This window comes from Felis catus, chromosome B1 (genome assembly GCF_018350175.1).
Source record: "Felis catus isolate Fca126 chromosome B1, F.catus_Fca126_mat1.0, whole genome shotgun sequence".
Taxonomy (NCBI): domain Eukaryota; kingdom Metazoa; phylum Chordata; class Mammalia; order Carnivora; family Felidae; genus Felis; species Felis catus.
In genome coordinates, this window is record NC_058371.1 from 139,079,313 (window position 1) to 139,098,618 (window position 19,306).

General features: G+C 37.0%; 1 protein-coding gene across 4 annotated transcripts in view; it reads right to left on the bottom strand.

Annotated features, from left to right (window-relative positions):
• Window positions 1–19,306, bottom strand: part of CFAP299 (cilia and flagella associated protein 299) — a 586,991-nt gene that overhangs the window by 76,027 nt on the left and 491,658 nt on the right. For all 4 annotated transcript variants that reach the window (XM_019829323.3, XM_003985248.5, XM_045056173.1 and 1 more), the window contains exon 4: window positions 4,396–4,538. In XM_019829323.3, the coding sequence (XP_019684882.1) occupies window positions 4,396–4,538 (143 nt within the window). The remainder of the gene's footprint in view (window positions 1–4,395; window positions 4,539–19,306) is intronic.

Here is a 19,306-nt window from a genome sequence, read left to right on the forward strand (position 1 = left end):
ATGGTGTAGCAGATGTGAGAGAGATGATAGTGGACATTTCAATAAATGTTCTAGGACAAACTATGAGTCATACAGGAAAACAGATAAAAAAAAAAGTAGACCCTTGCCCAATAGCCATATATAATATTAAATCGGTCTGGGTTAAAGATGTAAAAAAAATAAAAGCAAAACCATACTCTATAGGACAATATCATTGTGTCTTCCATAAGGACAAGGATGGTTAAACAAAACACAAGAAAGTGCAAACTTCAGATGAAAAGAAATATATTAACGAAATATATTAATCTGACTATCAAAACCTCTGACTTCTGACCATCAAAAGTTAATGTAAAGGAAGTCAAAAGAGAGTTGCACATGGGAGGGTGGGATTTCTCAATACATACAAGAGACAAAGGATTAATCAATGTCCAAAAGATAAAAAGAATTCACAATCTGTAAGAAAAAGAGGAATAAATAACTAATAGAAAAGATGAGGAAAAGTCTTAATAGATAATTCACAGAAAGGAAATTTGAACAACCAATAAAAGATACCCAGCCTGATCAGTAATTACAGAAATGAAAGTTAAAAACCACAATGAGAGATCTTTTATAATTCACTACAGGGGGAGGAAAAATGTGTGTTAACGATGCAGCACTTCTGGTGGGTACAGATTAGTATAACCACTTTGAAAACAATTTAGCATTCTCTGTGTACTCTTTTGTGTTTTTGATTTTGCATTTTTTTTCATAAGTGTAGGAAAATAACCAAATATTTATTTTGTTTTTCTGCATGAACTGAATTCTATTTTAGGATAACCAAATAAGTGATGAGGAAAAATTATTCTCTGTGGAAGGATTCTAGCTAAAAATGAGGAACAAATGACAGTAGTAGAGAATTACCATTATACAATCCTTGGTAAAAATATTTAGATACATTTCATTATTATATGCTAAAACCATTTGGGTGAAATGATGGGGAACTTTATTGTGCAGTGATCAGACTGATACCACCTGAACCCATTCATCAAGTTCACAGAGCTTCACATATTAAAAATTTTTACCTAAAAAAAAAAAAATTGAGCCTGGATTTCATCAGGCTGGCTGACAGGAAATAGAGGGATAGAGGTGGGATGTAAAACAACAGCGTAGAGTGATCAGTCACATTTAGAATACGAGACATTTCTTAGGATAGATGATGTGGTTTCTCCAACAAATCAACAGCATAAAAAATAAAAAGGAGAGGATTGTTACATAGGAAAAGAATTGCAGAAGATAGAATAAGAAAACACAAAATTATTTGGATTTCGATGTGGTTAAACCAACTGTGAAAAAATAACTTTAAGATAATCAATAAAATATGAGTAAGAACTAACTATGTATTAGATGATATTAAAGAATTATTAGTATGACAACATCTTGATGTTTTCTGTTAAAATGTTATCAGATAAAGATTCATACTGAAATATTAGTATGAGCAATTCATATAGGTGAACTGACACATTTTACATTTGCTTTAATATAAACAAAGATGTTTAGGTTATAGAATCTAGTATTTTTGGTAAGTTATTAGTTATGGAGTGGTGGTGGAGAGGAAGAGGTCTAGGATAACATCTGGATATGCCTTGGGTTGCAAGGGCAATGCCATTATCCAAGGCAGGGGATACAGAAGCAACAGCACACTTCAGAGATTAAAACAAGTTTAATTTTGAAAATAAATTTTAGGTGCTAATGAGATACACAGAAGGTTCTCTGAAGTAAGCAGTAGGATACATGAATATGAAATAAGAAGAGAGATCTGTGTTAGGGTTGTAGCTGTGAACACAACTCAACTCTAGAAAAGTGGTCAAATCACCCAGGAGAATGTACATTATAAGAAAAGAAGCCTAAGGATGATCTCTGGTGAATGCCAACATGTATGAAATAAACAAGGGGACAGCTCAACGAGGGATTCTGAAAATAAAAAGGGTATTTGAATAGTGTTGAGAAGAAAGGCTGATTAATCAGCATAATGATTAATCAACACTAACCAAATAAGGTAGAGAAGTTAAGTAAGAGAAGAACTGAAAATAATCCACAGGGTGTTGAAGTTGGCAGTCATTGGTGCTGTTTGCAGGAGTCATGCCATTTGAATAATGGTGGCAGAGAACTAATTACCGTGGGTTAGCACCTACCTGAGGAGTGAGAAATGGAGACACTTGTTATTTTGAGGAGCTCAGATAAAAACTGATAGAGAGGGAGTGAAATAGTTGGAGTGCAAGGAAGATTTCCTTATTTGTTTATTTTTTATATTTTTAGTTTATTTTTTATTTATTTTGAGAGAGAGAGAAAGTCAGGGAGGGGCAGAGGGAGAGGAATAGAGAATCCCAAGCAGGCCTTGTGCTGTCAGCACAGAGCCCTGATGCAGAGCTTGATCTCATAACAGTGAGATCATGACCTCAGCCAAAATCAAGAATCAGATGCTCACCCTACTGAGCCACTCAGGTGCCCCAAGATGATTTCCTTTTTTAATATAGAAATGGCTTCAGCATGTTTAGAGGCAAGATAAAGGGGCTAGTTGAGAGAGTCAGTTTGAGAATTTTTAAAAACAGGGAGAACAGATGAAGTGTAGCTTCAGTGGAAAGATGGATGGAAAGCATCAAAAACATGTTGAATAAATTAGCTCTAAACAGAACAAGTTGGTATTTTTTCTCTGGATTCGTAAAAACGTTGTGAGACTAGATATATGTATAAAGGAATATTTCACTTGGTAAGAATAAACGATCAATTCTTCTTCAAGAAATAAATCTATTTCTAAAAGTAGAGGGTGCAGCCACCTAAGGTCAGACGTATTTTGCTTCAGAACTGTCGCCAGAAAAAAAGCCCGAGTCATTCCTAGGGCATATATCCCCTGGTTCTTGGGGAAGCATAGGTCTCGCTGTGTTGGAAGAATGTGCACAGGTTTGCAGCAAATTGGCCCTCTCAGAACTGGGCGAATGGACAAGACAGCACGGTTGTATGCCAAGAGTCAGGAGAAGTCATATTCTGAATGCAGATGGCAGGCCCAGGGGCCAAAGGCTGCCGGAATGGAATTGTGAGTGAAAATAATCAGAAGGGTACTCTGAGGGGAACACTGACTAGTGAGGAAGTCTATTTTGGTTGACAAAGAGAAAGAATCAGTTGGTAGTCTCTATGTTTAGACTGAACGTAATATGTGAAAAGTGAGGCAAATCATATATTGAGAGGAGTCAGTGTCAACAGTTGGCAACAAAGGTCTTGAGGGTGGGGTGGAGGTTTAGAATATTTCTGGATATTTTTTAGAATATTTCTGGATATCCACACCTCAGTGAAATTTCCTAAAATTTCCCCTAGGAGAATCCAGGAATTTGGTTACAGGTGCATTAAAAAAAAAAAAAAAAAGTCCGTATCAATCTACTTTTGATGTTAGCAGGATAGACACAGCCAAAGCACAAAAAGATTGGAAGAGAGGAGTTAAATGACTTGTAGGTGAGATAAGAAAAGGTGGGTCCATTAAGGCGATGATGAGTTAAGAAGTCTTTAGAAAATAGCAGTAGGATGCATAAAAATGGCAGGAATGTCAGAGGAGCAGAGTGTTATTTATTGTAAGTGTCAAATAATCTGGATACAGCGGAGAGTTCAAGTAGAATACTGCTACCACTTTTGAATTCTATGGAAAGTAAGAGAATTAAAAAATTAGCTTGAGAGCTATTCAGAAGAAGATAGAAGGGCTGATCTGTGGATAAACTGACGGTATAGAGCAGATCATCTGTGATAGGTTGAGGTCTCCAGAGGAAAGGGCAGGGGTCAACAGTAAAAAGAATGTGGGTGGGGAGGAATCCCAGAATAGGCCAGTGATGAGAATAAATGAGGGTGAGCTAGTCAAAGGCTTGTACTTTGGTTGGTGGCCAAAGAAAAGAGGGAGGAGAATGTGTTAGATGGACTGTTCCCGAGGCTCCTAAGCAGACCAAGTCCCCAGTGGGCAAGAGCTTATGAGATTAGCCATTTTTAGGCTCTACTTATCATTTAAAAGGAATGTCACTGAAAATTTACTTACCTCATCTCTGAAAAGTTCTCTTCCTCAGACTGTTAATGGAAAAAGTACATCTATGATCATTCCCCACTTAATTTTTTTTTTGTATTCAAACCAATCTTGTCATATTCCAAATGCATATGTATATGCATATTGACACAGATATATATATATATATATATATATATATATATATATATATACACTTTGGAGACAGAGATAGAGAGAGATGGAGAGAGAGAGAGAGAGATACATACACACATATCTATATAGATATATATAGATATCTCTAATCCAGGCATGATGTAGAACATAAAATAAAGATCTTTTACCAGGCCACTGAGGAGCTTGTTCTCTTATTGAAAGTGTGAAGAGTGCATATAATTTACCTCATATCTGTGGGTTTTGGAAGAAGTCTTCTTTTTCCACTAAAATAGACTTCAAAATCTTCAATCTTTAGTCTGTGGGCATAGTCAATGTATCCTGACACTTCCTGCCCATGCGAGTTTTTGTCACGAATAAAGATCACGGTCTGGTAGAACACACAAAAGATGGAGAATAGAAAGAGTAAATGAACAAAAGTTATTTGAATACATTGCATATGATAATGAAAGCTAGAGATTTGGGGCGTTACATGTATCAGACCCTATTCTTAAATGCTTTACATTTCAGCCTCGCCATGATCCTAGGAAGTAGGTATGATTATTTACTCCTGACAAATGAAGAAATTCACTACAAGTTAACTTCACATTCATATAACGTGCATTTACAATAATTTTATATGACAATATCAGTAAATAATTTATAGAGGTCTTCTAAAGGGCAGACATTAAGTATTTGTAGTATATTATTTACTTGTCCCCCAATCCTATGGTCTTCTTGATGTCATAATTTTTTTAAGTTTATTTATTTATTTTGAGAGAAAGAATGGAAAAGAGAGAGAGAAAGCATGCACAGGAGTGGGGGAGGGGCAGGGAGAGAGACACAGAGAACCCCAAGCAGGTTCTGCACTGCCAGCGTAGAGCCTGATGTGGGGCTCGAACACAAAACCACCAGATGATGACCTGAGCTGAAATCAAGAGCTGGATGCTTAACCAACTGAACCACCCACAAGCCTCTTGTCATACTATTTTTTAGATGGGAAAACTGAGGAACAGAGAGGTTGAGTACTTCACTCATGTTCTCACAGCTAGAAATGGAAAATTGAGATTAAAACTCTGGCTCATGTGATTGTCTTTCTAATCACTACATCATTTTTCCATCTGAATGCTTATATATTTTCTGTTATAGATATATAAATATCTGGTTCCTTCTCATGACCATGAAAGTCAAAAAATCTCTTTATAAATTAAAGTCACCTTACAAATTAATTCCATAAGTCAAAATAAACAGCAAGTACATATTTCTCATTCATCTTAATTCTTACACAATATTGTTATTCACCGACTACATGTTAGGTTCCACTGTAAGTGCCAAGGACACAAGACAGTAAGTATCCTGGCCTCTCAGAACTTATGTTCTGGTGAGGGGAGACAGATGAGATATGGAAAGGAAAAAGTACTTCTGGAGAGTGATAAATGCCATATAAATAAAGCAAATAAAAAAGCAAATAAAGCAAATAAATAAAGCAAATAAAGAAGATGGTTGACTGGAGAATGAGTTGCTTGTGGTGAAGCTTACTTCAAGTAATCAGAAAAGACCTTGGGGAGGTTAATTTAGACCATGACTTGAAGTCTGAAGGATGAGAAAAAGTTAGCCATGTAAAGATCTAGAACAGAAGCCTCTCAGGCAAAGGGAATACCTGATGGCAAGGTCCTTAAGTGGGAACAAGCTCACGCAAATAAAAGAACTGTAATCTTTTCTCTATCGAGCCAAAGGACATTGATCTCAAGTTCTAAGAGAAAAACAAAACAAACAAGTGAGGAAACAAAAAAATACAACTGTAACTGGAAGAGTTCTTGATGTATTTATTTCCAAATTGAATTCAAACTGCAGAATTTTATGGCAAAGTTCTACATTTGGAAGAAACTATAAAGAATCTTCCTTTTCCTCTCCAGCAATCATTAGATGGTTCCTTGTTGTATCTTTGTGTAGTCATTTATAGGGAGTACTAACATGGGTTACCTTAGACAGCAGAGCTTCCAGAAAACTAAAAGAATTTTTTCCCAGCCGAACCTGAGGAAACACGTTGCTAACAGCTTCCGAGTTGAAAAGCAGAAGAATAAGCCATGATTTACTGCTAGTTGCTAGTTTGCTAAATTTCACCTGCCTGCTGTGGTTGTTTGGCATTGAGTCCTAAGGATACTGTGTTGAGAAGGATTCTGAGGCACATTCTTGGCTTAAGGACAGAAAGTATGGTGACGGATTAGTACCATTTCCCATAGATATGGCAGAAAGAGCTAGCATTGTCATTCCTGTGCTCAGACTTACATAGATTCAATCCCTAGTCCTTTTCATTTTCACCATATAACTCCAGTTAAATTTAGATTTCTCCATGCTTTTAGCCACACAGTTTTTAGCTTTTGCAGCACAAATTCTTAAATGGATGGTATCTCAATGAGACTTCCTGGGACTATTACACTATTAAACCCATACCTAACATTGCTATCCCTGCTTAAACAACACTATGTGCTGTAACTATCGATGTTTCCTATGCAGTCCTAAAGGTGCTTGGAATCTTTATGCCATCAAGGCTGCTCCTGGTGTTAGGCAAGTCATACAGGCACACACACACACACACACACACACACACACACACAGAGAGAGAGAGAGAGAGAGAGAGAGAGAGAGAGAGAGAGAAATAAAAAGTCCCAAATAAGTCCTCTACTTTAAAATGGAACTCTATTAACAGGGGGAAAAAAAGACTCCTCTGTCTGCCTCTGTCTTTGTCCCTGTCTCTCTTTTTAAATGAGATGGGCCAGCCTTATTTTTTCAACAGAATGGCATACCAAATATTGTAACAGACCTTCCTGCTGAAAAATACAAATTCTGGGTAATATCTAAAAAGCAACTTGTAACATGTGTTGATGCACGGGCAAGAAAACGAGGAATACTAGAGTCAAACACTTAGTGAAACCAGACCCCCAGAAAGGAAAGCAGAGCCCTAAAGCCATCTTTGGCCTGCAGGCATGTGCCCAACCCCAGGGAATCTCAGCAAGAATTTCATGATTTGGGTGGTTGGAGGTGACTGGAAACAAAATCCAGCCTTTCAGGTAGAGAGACTAATAGGACTTATTGCCTCAACATACGGCAGAGAAATAAAAGGATGAAAACAATCTTCCATGTGTCCAGAGAAAAGAAGAATCATTCCAGAAGTATACATCCAGAGAAAGTATCTTTCTAGTGAGCAAAATATAGACATTTTCAGACCAAAGAATGAGACTTTTCTTTGATTGACAAAAGACTCTTGCTCAGAGAAATCCTAGAGGATGTCCAGTTGACCCTTGAACAACGTGGGTTTGAATGACACAACTCCACTTGTATGTGGATTTTTTTTTTCAATAACTACAGTACAGTACTGTAAATGTATTTTTCCTTCCTTATGATTTTCTTAATATTTTCTTTTCTCTAGCTTACTTTATTGTAATAATACAGTATATAATACATACAACATACACAATATGTGTTAGTTAACTGTGTCATCAGTAAGGTTTCCAATCAACAGTAGGCTATTAGTTAAGTTTTTGAGGAGTTAAAGTTTTATGCAGATATTTGACTGCGTGGTGGAGTTGGCACATTTAACTCCTATGTTGTTCAAGAGTCAACTGTACTTCATGCAAAAGAAAGTGACTCTAACTGAAAGGTCAGAGATAAAGAATAGAATGATAATCAAAGAAAATAGTACATATATGGAAAAAATATAAACAAATACTGTGTAAAAGAATAATAATGTCTTCTGTAATATAAAAACAATAATATGTCTAAAATTTTAAAACAAACATATATGTTAGAATGTTGGAATGTCCTTGGATTTTTAAGAATAAAGGCAGTTATATTGATTAATTCTAGAATTTGATAAATATACATGTATAAATCTAGGACCACCATCAACAAATAGAAAATATTGTATATGATCTTTAAATTGTTAAAGGAAGGAAAAAATGAGGAAAAAGTGATCAATCAATGAAACAGAGGGCAAGAAGGTAGATGAAAAATATGGGAGAGGCAGGAAAAATCCACATACAAGTGGAGCTGTGTAATTCAAACCCACGTTGTTCAAGGGTCAACTGGACATCCTCTAGGATTTCTCTGAGCAAGAGTCTTTTGTCAACCAAAGAAAAGTCTCATTCTTTGGTGTGAAAATGTCTATATTTTGCTCAAAATGTAATGATAGTGGTATGGGCTGAGTTGTGTCCTCTCAAAATCCACATGTTGAAACCCTACCCCTCAGTACCTCAGAGAATGTATTTGGCCATACGGCCTTTAAAGAAGTTATTAAATTTAAGTGAGCCCATGAGGGTAGTCCCTAATCCAATCTAACTTTATAAGAAGAGGATATTTGGACCTATAGACATCAGGGGTTTGTATGCAAGGGAAAGACCATGTGAAGACTTAGTAGGAAAGGGGTACTGGCAAGCCAAGGAGGAAGGCTTCAGAAGAAACCAGCCCTGCTGACATCTTGATCTATCTTTGACTCCTAGCTTCAAGGACTGTGAGAAAATAAATTTCTGTTGTTTAACCACCCAGTATGTGGTATTTTGTTATGGCAGCCCTAGCTAACTTATATATATGGTAGTAAATTAAAATAGTTAAGTAATGACAATGTAAATGGCTAAATGTTTAAGTTAAAAAACAAAGGTTCTTAGAATGGATAAAAAATATGATATAAAATGTACAGTTGAAAGTTAACTGTTTAAAGAATATGCATACGAAGATGTCCAAAAGAGGGTTGGTATTAGCATATTAGTATGAGACAAATGAGTTTGAAGACAAAAACTGTTCCTAGAGATGGAGAGTCACTAGACAGTGATAAAAGATTCAATACAGAAAGATAGAACAATTATAACTTTGAACGAACCTTTGAAAACATAGTTTCAAAATATGGAAAGCAAAAATGGATAGAACTACAAAGATAAATACACAAGTCATCAGCATCGTGGTTAATTTATCTCTCACCTTAGGTTTCAGATCAATCCATAAATTCCATAATCATTCTAAAATTAATATAGATTGTAAAGAATTAAAAACACAAGCTTGAGTGCTCGGTTTTTACCTTAGCCAAATACCTAAACATCTCAATGTTTTGCGGATAAAATGACTGATGGTCTAAAATTATATATATATATATATATATATTTAGCCACGATTTCACTATTTTATATTATTATATAAAACCTTCCCATGTGAGTTAAAGACCATTGTCCATGAGAATCTGAAGTAAATTATTTCAAATCCCACTTCTCCAGCTTCGTGAGAGTTAAGTGGATGCTCTGTGATTTTTGTGACTCCTGGGATTTTTTGAGCTAGAGAACTTAAGTCAGGCCAAACTGAGTATAAGTGAGGGTTCCTCCAGGTTCACTGTATGTCTTTGAGTGGGTTGTTCAAACTCTTAACACCTCTCTATATTCATAAGGCTTATGCCCCTAAGTTGGTTCCCCCCAAATCTACGGAGCTTCTACCAAACAGAACTAAATACCTCCAAAACAAATAGAGAAACAAACAAACAAAACCAAAATAAACAAAAGACAAAAATCCTGTTTGGACCTAAGCATTTAGTTAGCTAAGCCTTCTTTAGCCTCTTCCTTCTTCCTGTTTCTCCTTCAGCTCTATAGAGCAACAAAATAATCTCTTTCGTTTTGCATCGAATTGCTCAGCTCATAAAGCAGGTGCTGTCAGAGGCTTACCTTCTGCCCTATGCACTCAATTTGTTAGCAACATGCAAATATTGCTTCTTTTTCAATGGGGGATTTCTAGTGATCATTGTATCTATAATTTCTTTTCTTTTCCATAGAAACAAATCAGTTCACTGATGACTTTCCAAGTATGGCTACGTAGGTGTAAAAGTATATTTTGAAAGACTTTTTAGTAAAATTAAAAAAAACTGCTAAAATAAAAAAAAATCCTAATGAAGATGCTTCATGAAATCATTTTTAAAAGTTGATTAAAGCTATTGATGTGTAGTAATTGGTGACAGATTGTCAGGAAATTACAACTTAACATTTAACTACAGAATTACATCATTATAAAAGCACAGTGCAGATAACAGGAAAAAATAATAAAACAGAAGAGGTAAGAGAGAGGTGTAGTATTTGACAGCTGGTTGAAATGTTATTGTCTCATTTATTTTTTATTATATGAATTGTCCAAGAATTAGAATTCAGTTAACTAACACTCTTGACTAATACATTTAATGTATTCACCTATGAAATGTATATTTTCCCCTAAAGTGGACACTAATTACTCCTACTATTAGTACCACTAGGTATCATTTCTTAAGAAGACACTATGCTCTGAGCAAATAGTAAAAGCTTTCTATTCATTATCTTTTTTAATTCTCTCAAACATGTATAATGGCTAGATAGCATTGTTTTCCTCATTTTGTAAATGTAGGAGTTTAAACATTGAGAAGATTCCCTTCAAAGACCTGCAACCAGAGAATGAGGTACCCACATCATACCCAGGATGCCTTCTCATGAAGTCCATGTTTTTAACCACTCCATGGTGGACACACAGACTGGGATCCAAACATGGCCTTGCCATCTACTTACTTTGTGACACTGATAAAGTCGTTATCCTTTTTTAAGATTCAGTGTCACCTATTACAAAATGAACATAACAGCTGCTTCTCAGAGTCGCTGTGTGAACTAAAACCATTTCTGCTAAGCGATGAACAATGCTTGGCACACGGTAAACATTCTGAATATTGTCTATTGCTTTTTAAAATTTTTATTATTACCATTACTATTGTATTTATACTATGCTAAGAGTTTTATCAGTTCCTTAGGGATAAGGAAATGGAATATTTTTATCAGAATTCCATTGCCTGGGTGTGTATAATTATGTTGCAGGACATGGTTCAATTCATTTGTTACATTCAGTCATTCTCAGTTAAAACTTTGGATGTATTTGGAAGTTAAAATTTAAACAATTTTTCCTGATACTATTATATGCAAACAGGATGGACCCAATTGACAATAAAATCATAATGCTGGCATCCAGAATGTGCAGAATAGGCTAAGAGAACTCTTTTTGAAGAATTAGCTTAAAGCAGCTCGACTGTGATGCCTTTTAGTAGTTGCAAGCTTTCTTCTTTGGAGCCTTGTATTGTTTCACTAGGAATTATCAAACGTTATAAATAATTGGGGCACTTGGGTAGCTCAGTCGGGTAAGCATCGGACTCTTGATTTTGGCTCAGGCCATGATCTCACGGTTTGTGAGTTCAGGCCCCGCATCAGACTCCGTGCTGACAGTGTCTGCTTGGGATTCTCTCTCTCCCACTCTCTCTCTGTTCATCCCCGGCTTGTGTTCTCTCTGTGTCTTTCAAAATAAATACATAAGCTTTAAAAAAATATTATAAATGTTTTAAGTTTCTCTAATAACACTTTCCTTTAAAAAATAACAGCTTTATTGAGGTATAGTTTACATAACATAAAATTCACCCTAAAGTTTTAAATGCACAGATCAATGATTTTCAGTAAATTTGAAGGGCCATGCAACACAGTCCAGTTTCTAGAATATTTGCATCACCGCAAAGAGATCCCTTGTGCCCATTTGCAGTCATCTCTGTTCCCACCCCCATCCCCCGGCAACCACTAATCTACTTTCTGCCTCTATAGATTTGCCTTTTCTGTATTTTTCATATAAATGGAATCATACAATATATGGTCTTTTTCATTCTAATATTTTTTTTATCACAGTTAATTTCCCAAAAGACACATGAAAACTATAAGGGCTCTTTTAAATGATGATGTTATGTTTATAAAAAGGCAAACTTCCAAAATGCTCACTGTCCGTAGATAAAACCGTTCAGTCCTCTTTAGAACAAGTCAAAGTATAACCAACACAAATACTTCAGTCAATCAAATGATATTCATTTGAAGCCATGAACACTGGTTTACAAATAAACAAATAAATATTTGCAACCTAGCAGAAAACACTAGTTTTTGTAACAATGACAAAAACTACAAGAACAAGCCTTTGATAAATATTAAGATACAAGTATTCCTGATTTTGAAAAGGGTTCTGACACCAAGGAGAATAGGAAATCTGAGATTTTATGAAGAAGGTCTGTGACCTCAAGTGTGAGTCAGTGTTAGTTGAAAAGACTTATGGAATGCCTAGTCAGGTCCTCATTACTTCTCATGTGTTCGGAAAAGATGAATTAAAGTACAATTTAGACCATTAATATATCATTTGGATCTTTGGCTGCTTGTCTTTTCCCAGAAGTGGATTAAAATACAAATTCATAAACTTGTTATGAGTTGAGTACATGTGTTGCCTGATTTTTCTTGCCAAACGCTAATGAGGAGACATAAACCTGATACACTGAAACGGGACTTTTTCAACAGTGAAGCCAAAGTCACTTGGAAAAAAAAGAAAAAACATTGCAAGCAGTTTGTTGCTAAAACTGAAACACCCATTTCAGGGTATGAAAGCTGTCAAGCAAGCTAAGTTCTTGTACTGCCCCTCCGGGATGGTCAGTATGCTCCCTGAAGGAGAACAAGTGAAGAAAGAATTTGTATCTCCTGTAATTTTAAAACTCTTGGAATGCTTTCATGAATCATTAGTTTTAGGGAATCTTCTCCTTTCAGAAGAGAAATGACTCTGCAAAGGGAGTCTAAGTTCTGACAATCTTTTGTAACATTTCAAAATGTCTGTCCTTACATACATTTCTCTAAAACAAGCTCCTTTCTGAAATTTATACCGATAATTATTTTAAAATTCTATATCCTCTTACGTGATCGCAATTGGACACATTTCTTTTTACTTACACACACAATTCTCGTGGGTATGTTTAAGAGAGTTCTTTGTTCTTCCTGTTGGGAGACTTAGGCTCGGAACCAGCACACTTTTGCTTCTATATCCTATTGGCCAGAGCAGGTCAGAGGCCAGCCCAGATTCCAGAAGCCGGGAGAGGAACTTCTTGATGGGCGGAGCTACAAAAGTGTCATTGCAAAGGGGCATGGAGGATTGTGGCCCCTTTTTAATCTATAGTTATATACCATAAAGAACCTAGGAGTCGGGCATGTAGTAGGTTTACTCATTTTGCAACAGTTGGAGCTTCGATTTCTGAGAGGAATCATGGACTCATAACTTTTTTCACTCCCACGTTATATAACAGATCCATATCTGAAAAGGTTTTTTGCATTACCAGTGAGGTTAAGAATAATTTAGGAATATTTGGCCCCACTGCTAGTATCCAAAATGTTCTGGAAATTCTAGTGAATGAAAATAATACTAAAAGTACATATAAGCTCTAAATACATGAAAGGAGAATAGGAAGTTATTATATTTTGTATTAAAGGGTAATGACTTAGAAAATCCAAGACAGCTAACTAAAACACTTCTAAGACCACTCAGTAAGTTAATCCAATTCAAAATATCTATGCAAAAATAAAAAATAATAGCATGGTTTAACACTAGCAATAACCTACTAGCTACTGTGCTATCAATATCTATTTAAATGATGCTTTTTAAAAAATTATAACATTTGGGGTGCCTGGGTGGCTCATTTGGTTAAGCGTCCTGCCGACTCTTGATTTTGGTTCAGGTCATGATCCCATGGTTCGTGGGGTTGAGCCCCGTGTGGGGTTCTGCACTCCAGGCTCCAAGCTGACAGTGCAGAGCCTGCTTGGGATTCTCTCTCCCCCTATCTATGCTCCTCCCCTGCTCAAGCACATGAACTCTCTCTCTCTCTCTCTCTCTCTCTCTCTCTCTCATAAATAAATACATTTTTAAACAAATTTAAAATATTGTAACATTCCTCCAAATATTTTTCACAGTTTTTTTTCTAAAAAAAATAATAAAAAGTAAACAGAGGCTACACTGCTGAAAGTTTTTTTTTTGATTTTATTTTATTTATTTTTATTTTTTTATATATGAAATTTATTGACAAATTGGTTTCCATACAACACCCAGTGCTCATCCCAAAAGGTGCCCTCCTCAATACCCATCACCCACCCTCTCCTCCCTCCCACCCCCCATCAACCCTCAGTTTGTTCTCAGTTTTTAACAGTCTCTTATGCTTTGGCTCTCTCCCACTCTAACCTCTTTTTTTTTTTTTCTTTTCCTTCCCCTCCCCCATGGGTTCTTGTTAAGTTTCTCAGGATCCACATAAGAGTGAAACCATATGGTATCTGTCTTTCTCTGTATGGCTTATTTCACTTAGCATCACACTCTCCAGTTCCATCCACGTTGCTACAAAAGGCCATATTTCATTTTTTCTCATTGCCACGTAGTATTCCATTGTGTATATAAACCACAATTTCTTTATCCATTCATCAGTGGATGGACATTTAGGCTCTTTCCATAATTTGGCTATTGTTGAGAGTGCTGCTATGAACATTGGGGTACAAGTGGCCCTATGCATCAGTCCTCCTGTATCCCTTGGATAAATTCCTAGCAGTGCTATTGCTGGGTCATAGGGTAGGTCTATTTTTAATTTTCTGAGGAACCTCCACACTGCTTTCCAGAGCGGCTGCACCGATTTGCATTCCCACCAACAGTGCAAGAAGATTCCCGTTTCTCCACATCCTCTCCAGCATCTATAGTCTCCTGATTTGTTCATTTTGGCCACTCTGACTGGAGTGAGGTGATACCTGAGTGTGGTTTTGATTTGTATTTCCCTGATAAGGAGCAACGCTGAACATCTTTTCATGTGCCTGTTGGCCATCCGGATGTCTTCTTTAGAGAAGTGTCTTTTCATGTTTTCTGCCCATTTCTTCACTGGGTTATTTGTTTTTCGGGTGTGGAGTTTGGTGAGCTCTTTATAGATTTTGGATACTAGCCCTTTGTCCGATACGTCATTTGCAAAGATCTTTTCCCATTCCGTTGGTTGCCTTTTAGTTTTGTTGGTTGTTTCCTTTGCTGTGCAGAAGCTTTTTATCTTCATAAGGTCCCAGTAATTCACTTTTGCTTTTAATTCCCTTGCCTTTGGGGATGTGTCGAGTAAGAGATTGCTACGGCTGAGGTCAGAGAGGTCTTTTCCTGCTTTCTCCTCTAAGGTTTTGATGGTTTCCTGTCTCACAATCAGGTCCTTTATCCATTTTGAGTTTATTTTTGTGAATGGTGTGAGAAAGTGGTCTAGTTTCAACCTTCTGCATGTTGCTGTCCAGTTCTCCCAGCATCATTTGTTAAAGAGACTGTCTTTTTTCCATTGGATGTTCTTTCCTGCTTTGTCAAAGATGAGTTGGCCATACATTTGTGGGTCTAGTTCTGGGGTTTCTATTCTATTCCATTGGTCTATGTGTCTGTTTTTGTGCCAATACCATGCTGTCTTGATGATGACAGCTTTGTAGTAGAGGCTAAAGTCTGGGATTGTGATGCCTCCTGCTTTGGTCTTCTTCTTCAAAATTCCTTTGGCTATTCGGGGCCTTTTGTGGTTCCATATGAATTTTAGGATTGCTTGTTCTAGTTTCGAGAAGAATGCTGGTGCAATTTTGATTGGGATTGCATTGAATATGTAGATAGCTTTGGGTAGTATTGACATTTTGACAATATTTATTTTTCCAATCCATGAGCAGGGAATGTCTTTCCATTTCTTTAAGTCTTCTTCAATTTCCTTCATAAGCTTTCTATAGTTTTCAGCATACAGATTCTTTACATCTTTGGTTAGATTTATTCCTAGGTATTTTATGCTTCTTGGTGCAATTGTGAATGGGATCAGTTTCTTTATTTGTCTTTCTGTTGCTTCATTGTTAGTGTATAAGAATGCAACTGATTTCTGTACATTGATTTTGTATCCTGCAACTTTGCTGAATTCCTGTATCAGTTCTAGCAGACTTTTGGTGGAGTCTATCGGATTTTCCATGTATAATATCATGTCATCTGCAAAAAGCAAAAGCTTGACTTCATCTTTGCCAATTTTGATGCCTTTGATTTCCTTTTGTTGTCTGATTGCTGATGCTAGAACTTCCAGCACTATGTTAAACAGCAGCGGTGAGAGTGGGCATCCTTGTCGTGTTCCTGATCTCAGGGAAAAAGCTCTCAGTTTTTCCCCGTTGAGGATGATGTTAGCTGTGGGCTTTTCATAAATGGCTTTTATGATCTTTAAGTATGTTCCTTCTATCCCGACTTTCTCGAGGGTTTTTATTAAGAAAGGGTGCTGGATTTTGTCAAAGGCCTTTTCTGCATCGATTGACAGGATCATATGGTTCTTCTCTTTTTTTTTGTTAATGTGATGTATCACGTTGATTGATTTGCGAATGTTGAACCAGCCCTGCATCCCAGGAATGAATCCCACTTGATCATGGTGAATAATTCTTTTTATATGCCGTTGAACTCGATTTGCTAGTATCTTATTGAGAATTTTTGCATCCATATTCATCAGGGATATTGGCCTGTAGTTCTCTTTTTTTACTGGGTCTCTGTCTAGTTTAGGAATCAAAGTAATACTGGCTTCATAGAATGAGTCTGGAAGTTTTCCTTCTCTTTCTATTTCTTGGAATATCTTGAGAAGGATAGGTATTATCTCTGCTTTAAACGTCTGGTAGAACTCCCCTGGGAAGCCATCTGGTCCTGGACTCTTATTTGTTGGGAGAATTTTGATAACCGATTCAATTTCTACGCTGGTTATGGGTCTGTTCAAGCTTTCTATTTCCTCCTGATTGAGTTTTGGAAGAGTGTGGGTGTTCAGGAATTTGTCCATTTCTTCCAGGTTGTCCAATTTGTTGGCATATAATTTTTCATAGTATTCCCTGATAATTGTTTGTATTTCTGAGGGATTGGTTGTAATAATTCCATTTTCATTCATGATTTTATCTATTTGGGTCATCTCCCTTTTCTTTTTGAGAAGCCTGGCTAGAGGTTTGTCAATTTTGTTTATTTTTTCAAAAAACCAACTCTTGGTTTCGTTGATCTGCTCTACAGTTTTTTGAGATTCTATATTGTTTATTTCTGCTCTGATCTTTATTATTTCTCTTCTTCTGCTGGGTTTAGGCTGCCTTTGCTGTTCTGCTTCTAGTTCCTTTAGGTGTGCTGTTAGATTTTGTATTTGGGATTTTTCTTGTTTCTTGAGATAGGCCTGGATTGCAATGTATTTTCCTCTCAGGACTGCCTTCGCTGCATCCCAAAGTGTTTGGATTGTTGTATTTTCATTTTCGTTTGTTTCCATATATTTTTTAATTTCTTCTCTAATTGCCTGGTTGACCCACTCATTCGTTAGTAGGGTGTTCTTTAACCTCCATGCCTTTGGAGGTTTTCCAGACTTTTTTCTGTGGTTGATTTCAAGCTTCATAGCATTGTGGTCTGAAAGTATGCATGGTATAATTTCAATTCTTGTAAACTTATGAAGGGCTGTTTTGTGACCCAGTATATGATCTATCTTGGAGAATGTTCCATGTGCACTTGAGAAGAAAGTATATTCTGTTGCTTTGGGATGTAGAGTTCTAAATATATCTGTCAAGTCCATCTGATCCAATGTCTCATTCAGGGCCCTTGTTTCTTTGTTGACCATGTGTCTAGATGATCTATCCATTTCTGTAAGTGGGGTGTTAAAGTCCCCTGCAATTACCACATTCTTATCAATAAGGTTATGTTTATGAGTAATTGTTTTATATATTTGGGGGCTCCGGTATTCGGCGCATAGACATTTATAATTGTTAGCTCTTCCTGATGGATAGACCCTGTAACTATTATATAATGCCCTTCTTCATCTCTTGTTACAGCCTTTAATTTAAAGTCTAGTTTGTCTGACATAAGTATGGCTACTCCAGCTTTCTTTTGGCTTCCAGTCGCATGATTAATAGTTCTCCATCCCCTCACTCTCAATCTAAAGGTGTCCTCAGGTCTAAAATGAGTCTCTTGTAGACAGCAAATAGATGGGTCTTGTGTTTTTATCCATTCTGATACCCTATGTCTTTTGGTTGGCGCATTTAATCCATTTACATTCAATGTTATTATAGAAAGATACGGGTTTAGAGTCATTGTGATGTCTGTATGTTTTATGCTTGTAGTGATGCCTCTGGTACTTTGTCTCACAGGGTCCCCCTTAGGATCTCTTGTAGGGCTTGTTTAGTGGTGACAAATTCCTTCAGTTTTTGTTTGTTTGGGAAGACCTTTATCTCTCCTTCTATTCTAAATGACAGACTTGCTGGATAAAGGATTCTTGGCTGCATGTTTTTTTCTGTCTAGCACCCTGAAAATCTCATGCCAATTCTTTCTGGCCTGCCAAGTTTCAAAAGAGAGATCAGTCACGAGTCTTATAGGTCTCCCTTTATATGTGAGAGCACGTTTACCCCTTGCTGCTTTCAGAATTTTCTCTTTATCCTTGTATTTTGCCAGTTTCACTATGATATGTCGTGCAGAAGATCGATTCAAGTTACGTCTGAAGGGAGTTCTCTGTGCCTCTTGGATTTCAATGCCTTTTTCCTTCCCCAGTTCAGGGAAGTTCTCAGCTATTATTTCTTCAAGTACCCCTTCAGCACCTTTCCCTCTCTCTTCCTCCTCTGGGATACCAATTATGCGTATATTATTTCTTTTTAGTGTATCACTTAGTTCTCTAATTTTCCCCTCATACTCCTGGATTTTTTTATCTCTCTTTTTCTCAGCTTCCTCTTTTTCCATAACTTTATCTTCTAGTTCACCTATTCTCTCCTCTGCCTCTTCAAGCTGAGCTGTGGTGGTTTCCATTTTGTTATGCATTTCATTTAAAGTGTTTTTCAGCTCCTCGTGACTGTTCGTTAGTCCCTTGATCTCTGTAGCAAGAGATTCTCTGCTGTCCTGTATACTGTTTTCAAGCCCAGCGATTAATTTTATGACTATTATTCTAAATTCACTTTCTGTTATATTATTTAAATCCTTTTTGATCAGCTCATTAGCTGTTGTTATTTCCTGGAGATTCTTCTGAGGGGAATTCTTCCGCTTGGTCATTTTGGATAGTCCCTGGCGTGGTGAGGACCTGCAGGGCACTTCCCCTGTGTTGTGGTGTATAACTGGAGTTGGTGGGCGGGGCCGCAGTCAGACCTGATGTCTGCCCCCAGCCCACCGCTGGGGCCACAGTCAGACTGGTGTGTGCCTTCTCTTCCCCTCTCCTAGGGGCGGGATTCACTGTGGGGTGGTGTGGCCCGTCTGGGCTACTTGCACACTGCCAGGCTTGTGATGCTGGGGATCTGGCATATTAGCTGGGGTGGGTAGGCAAGGTGC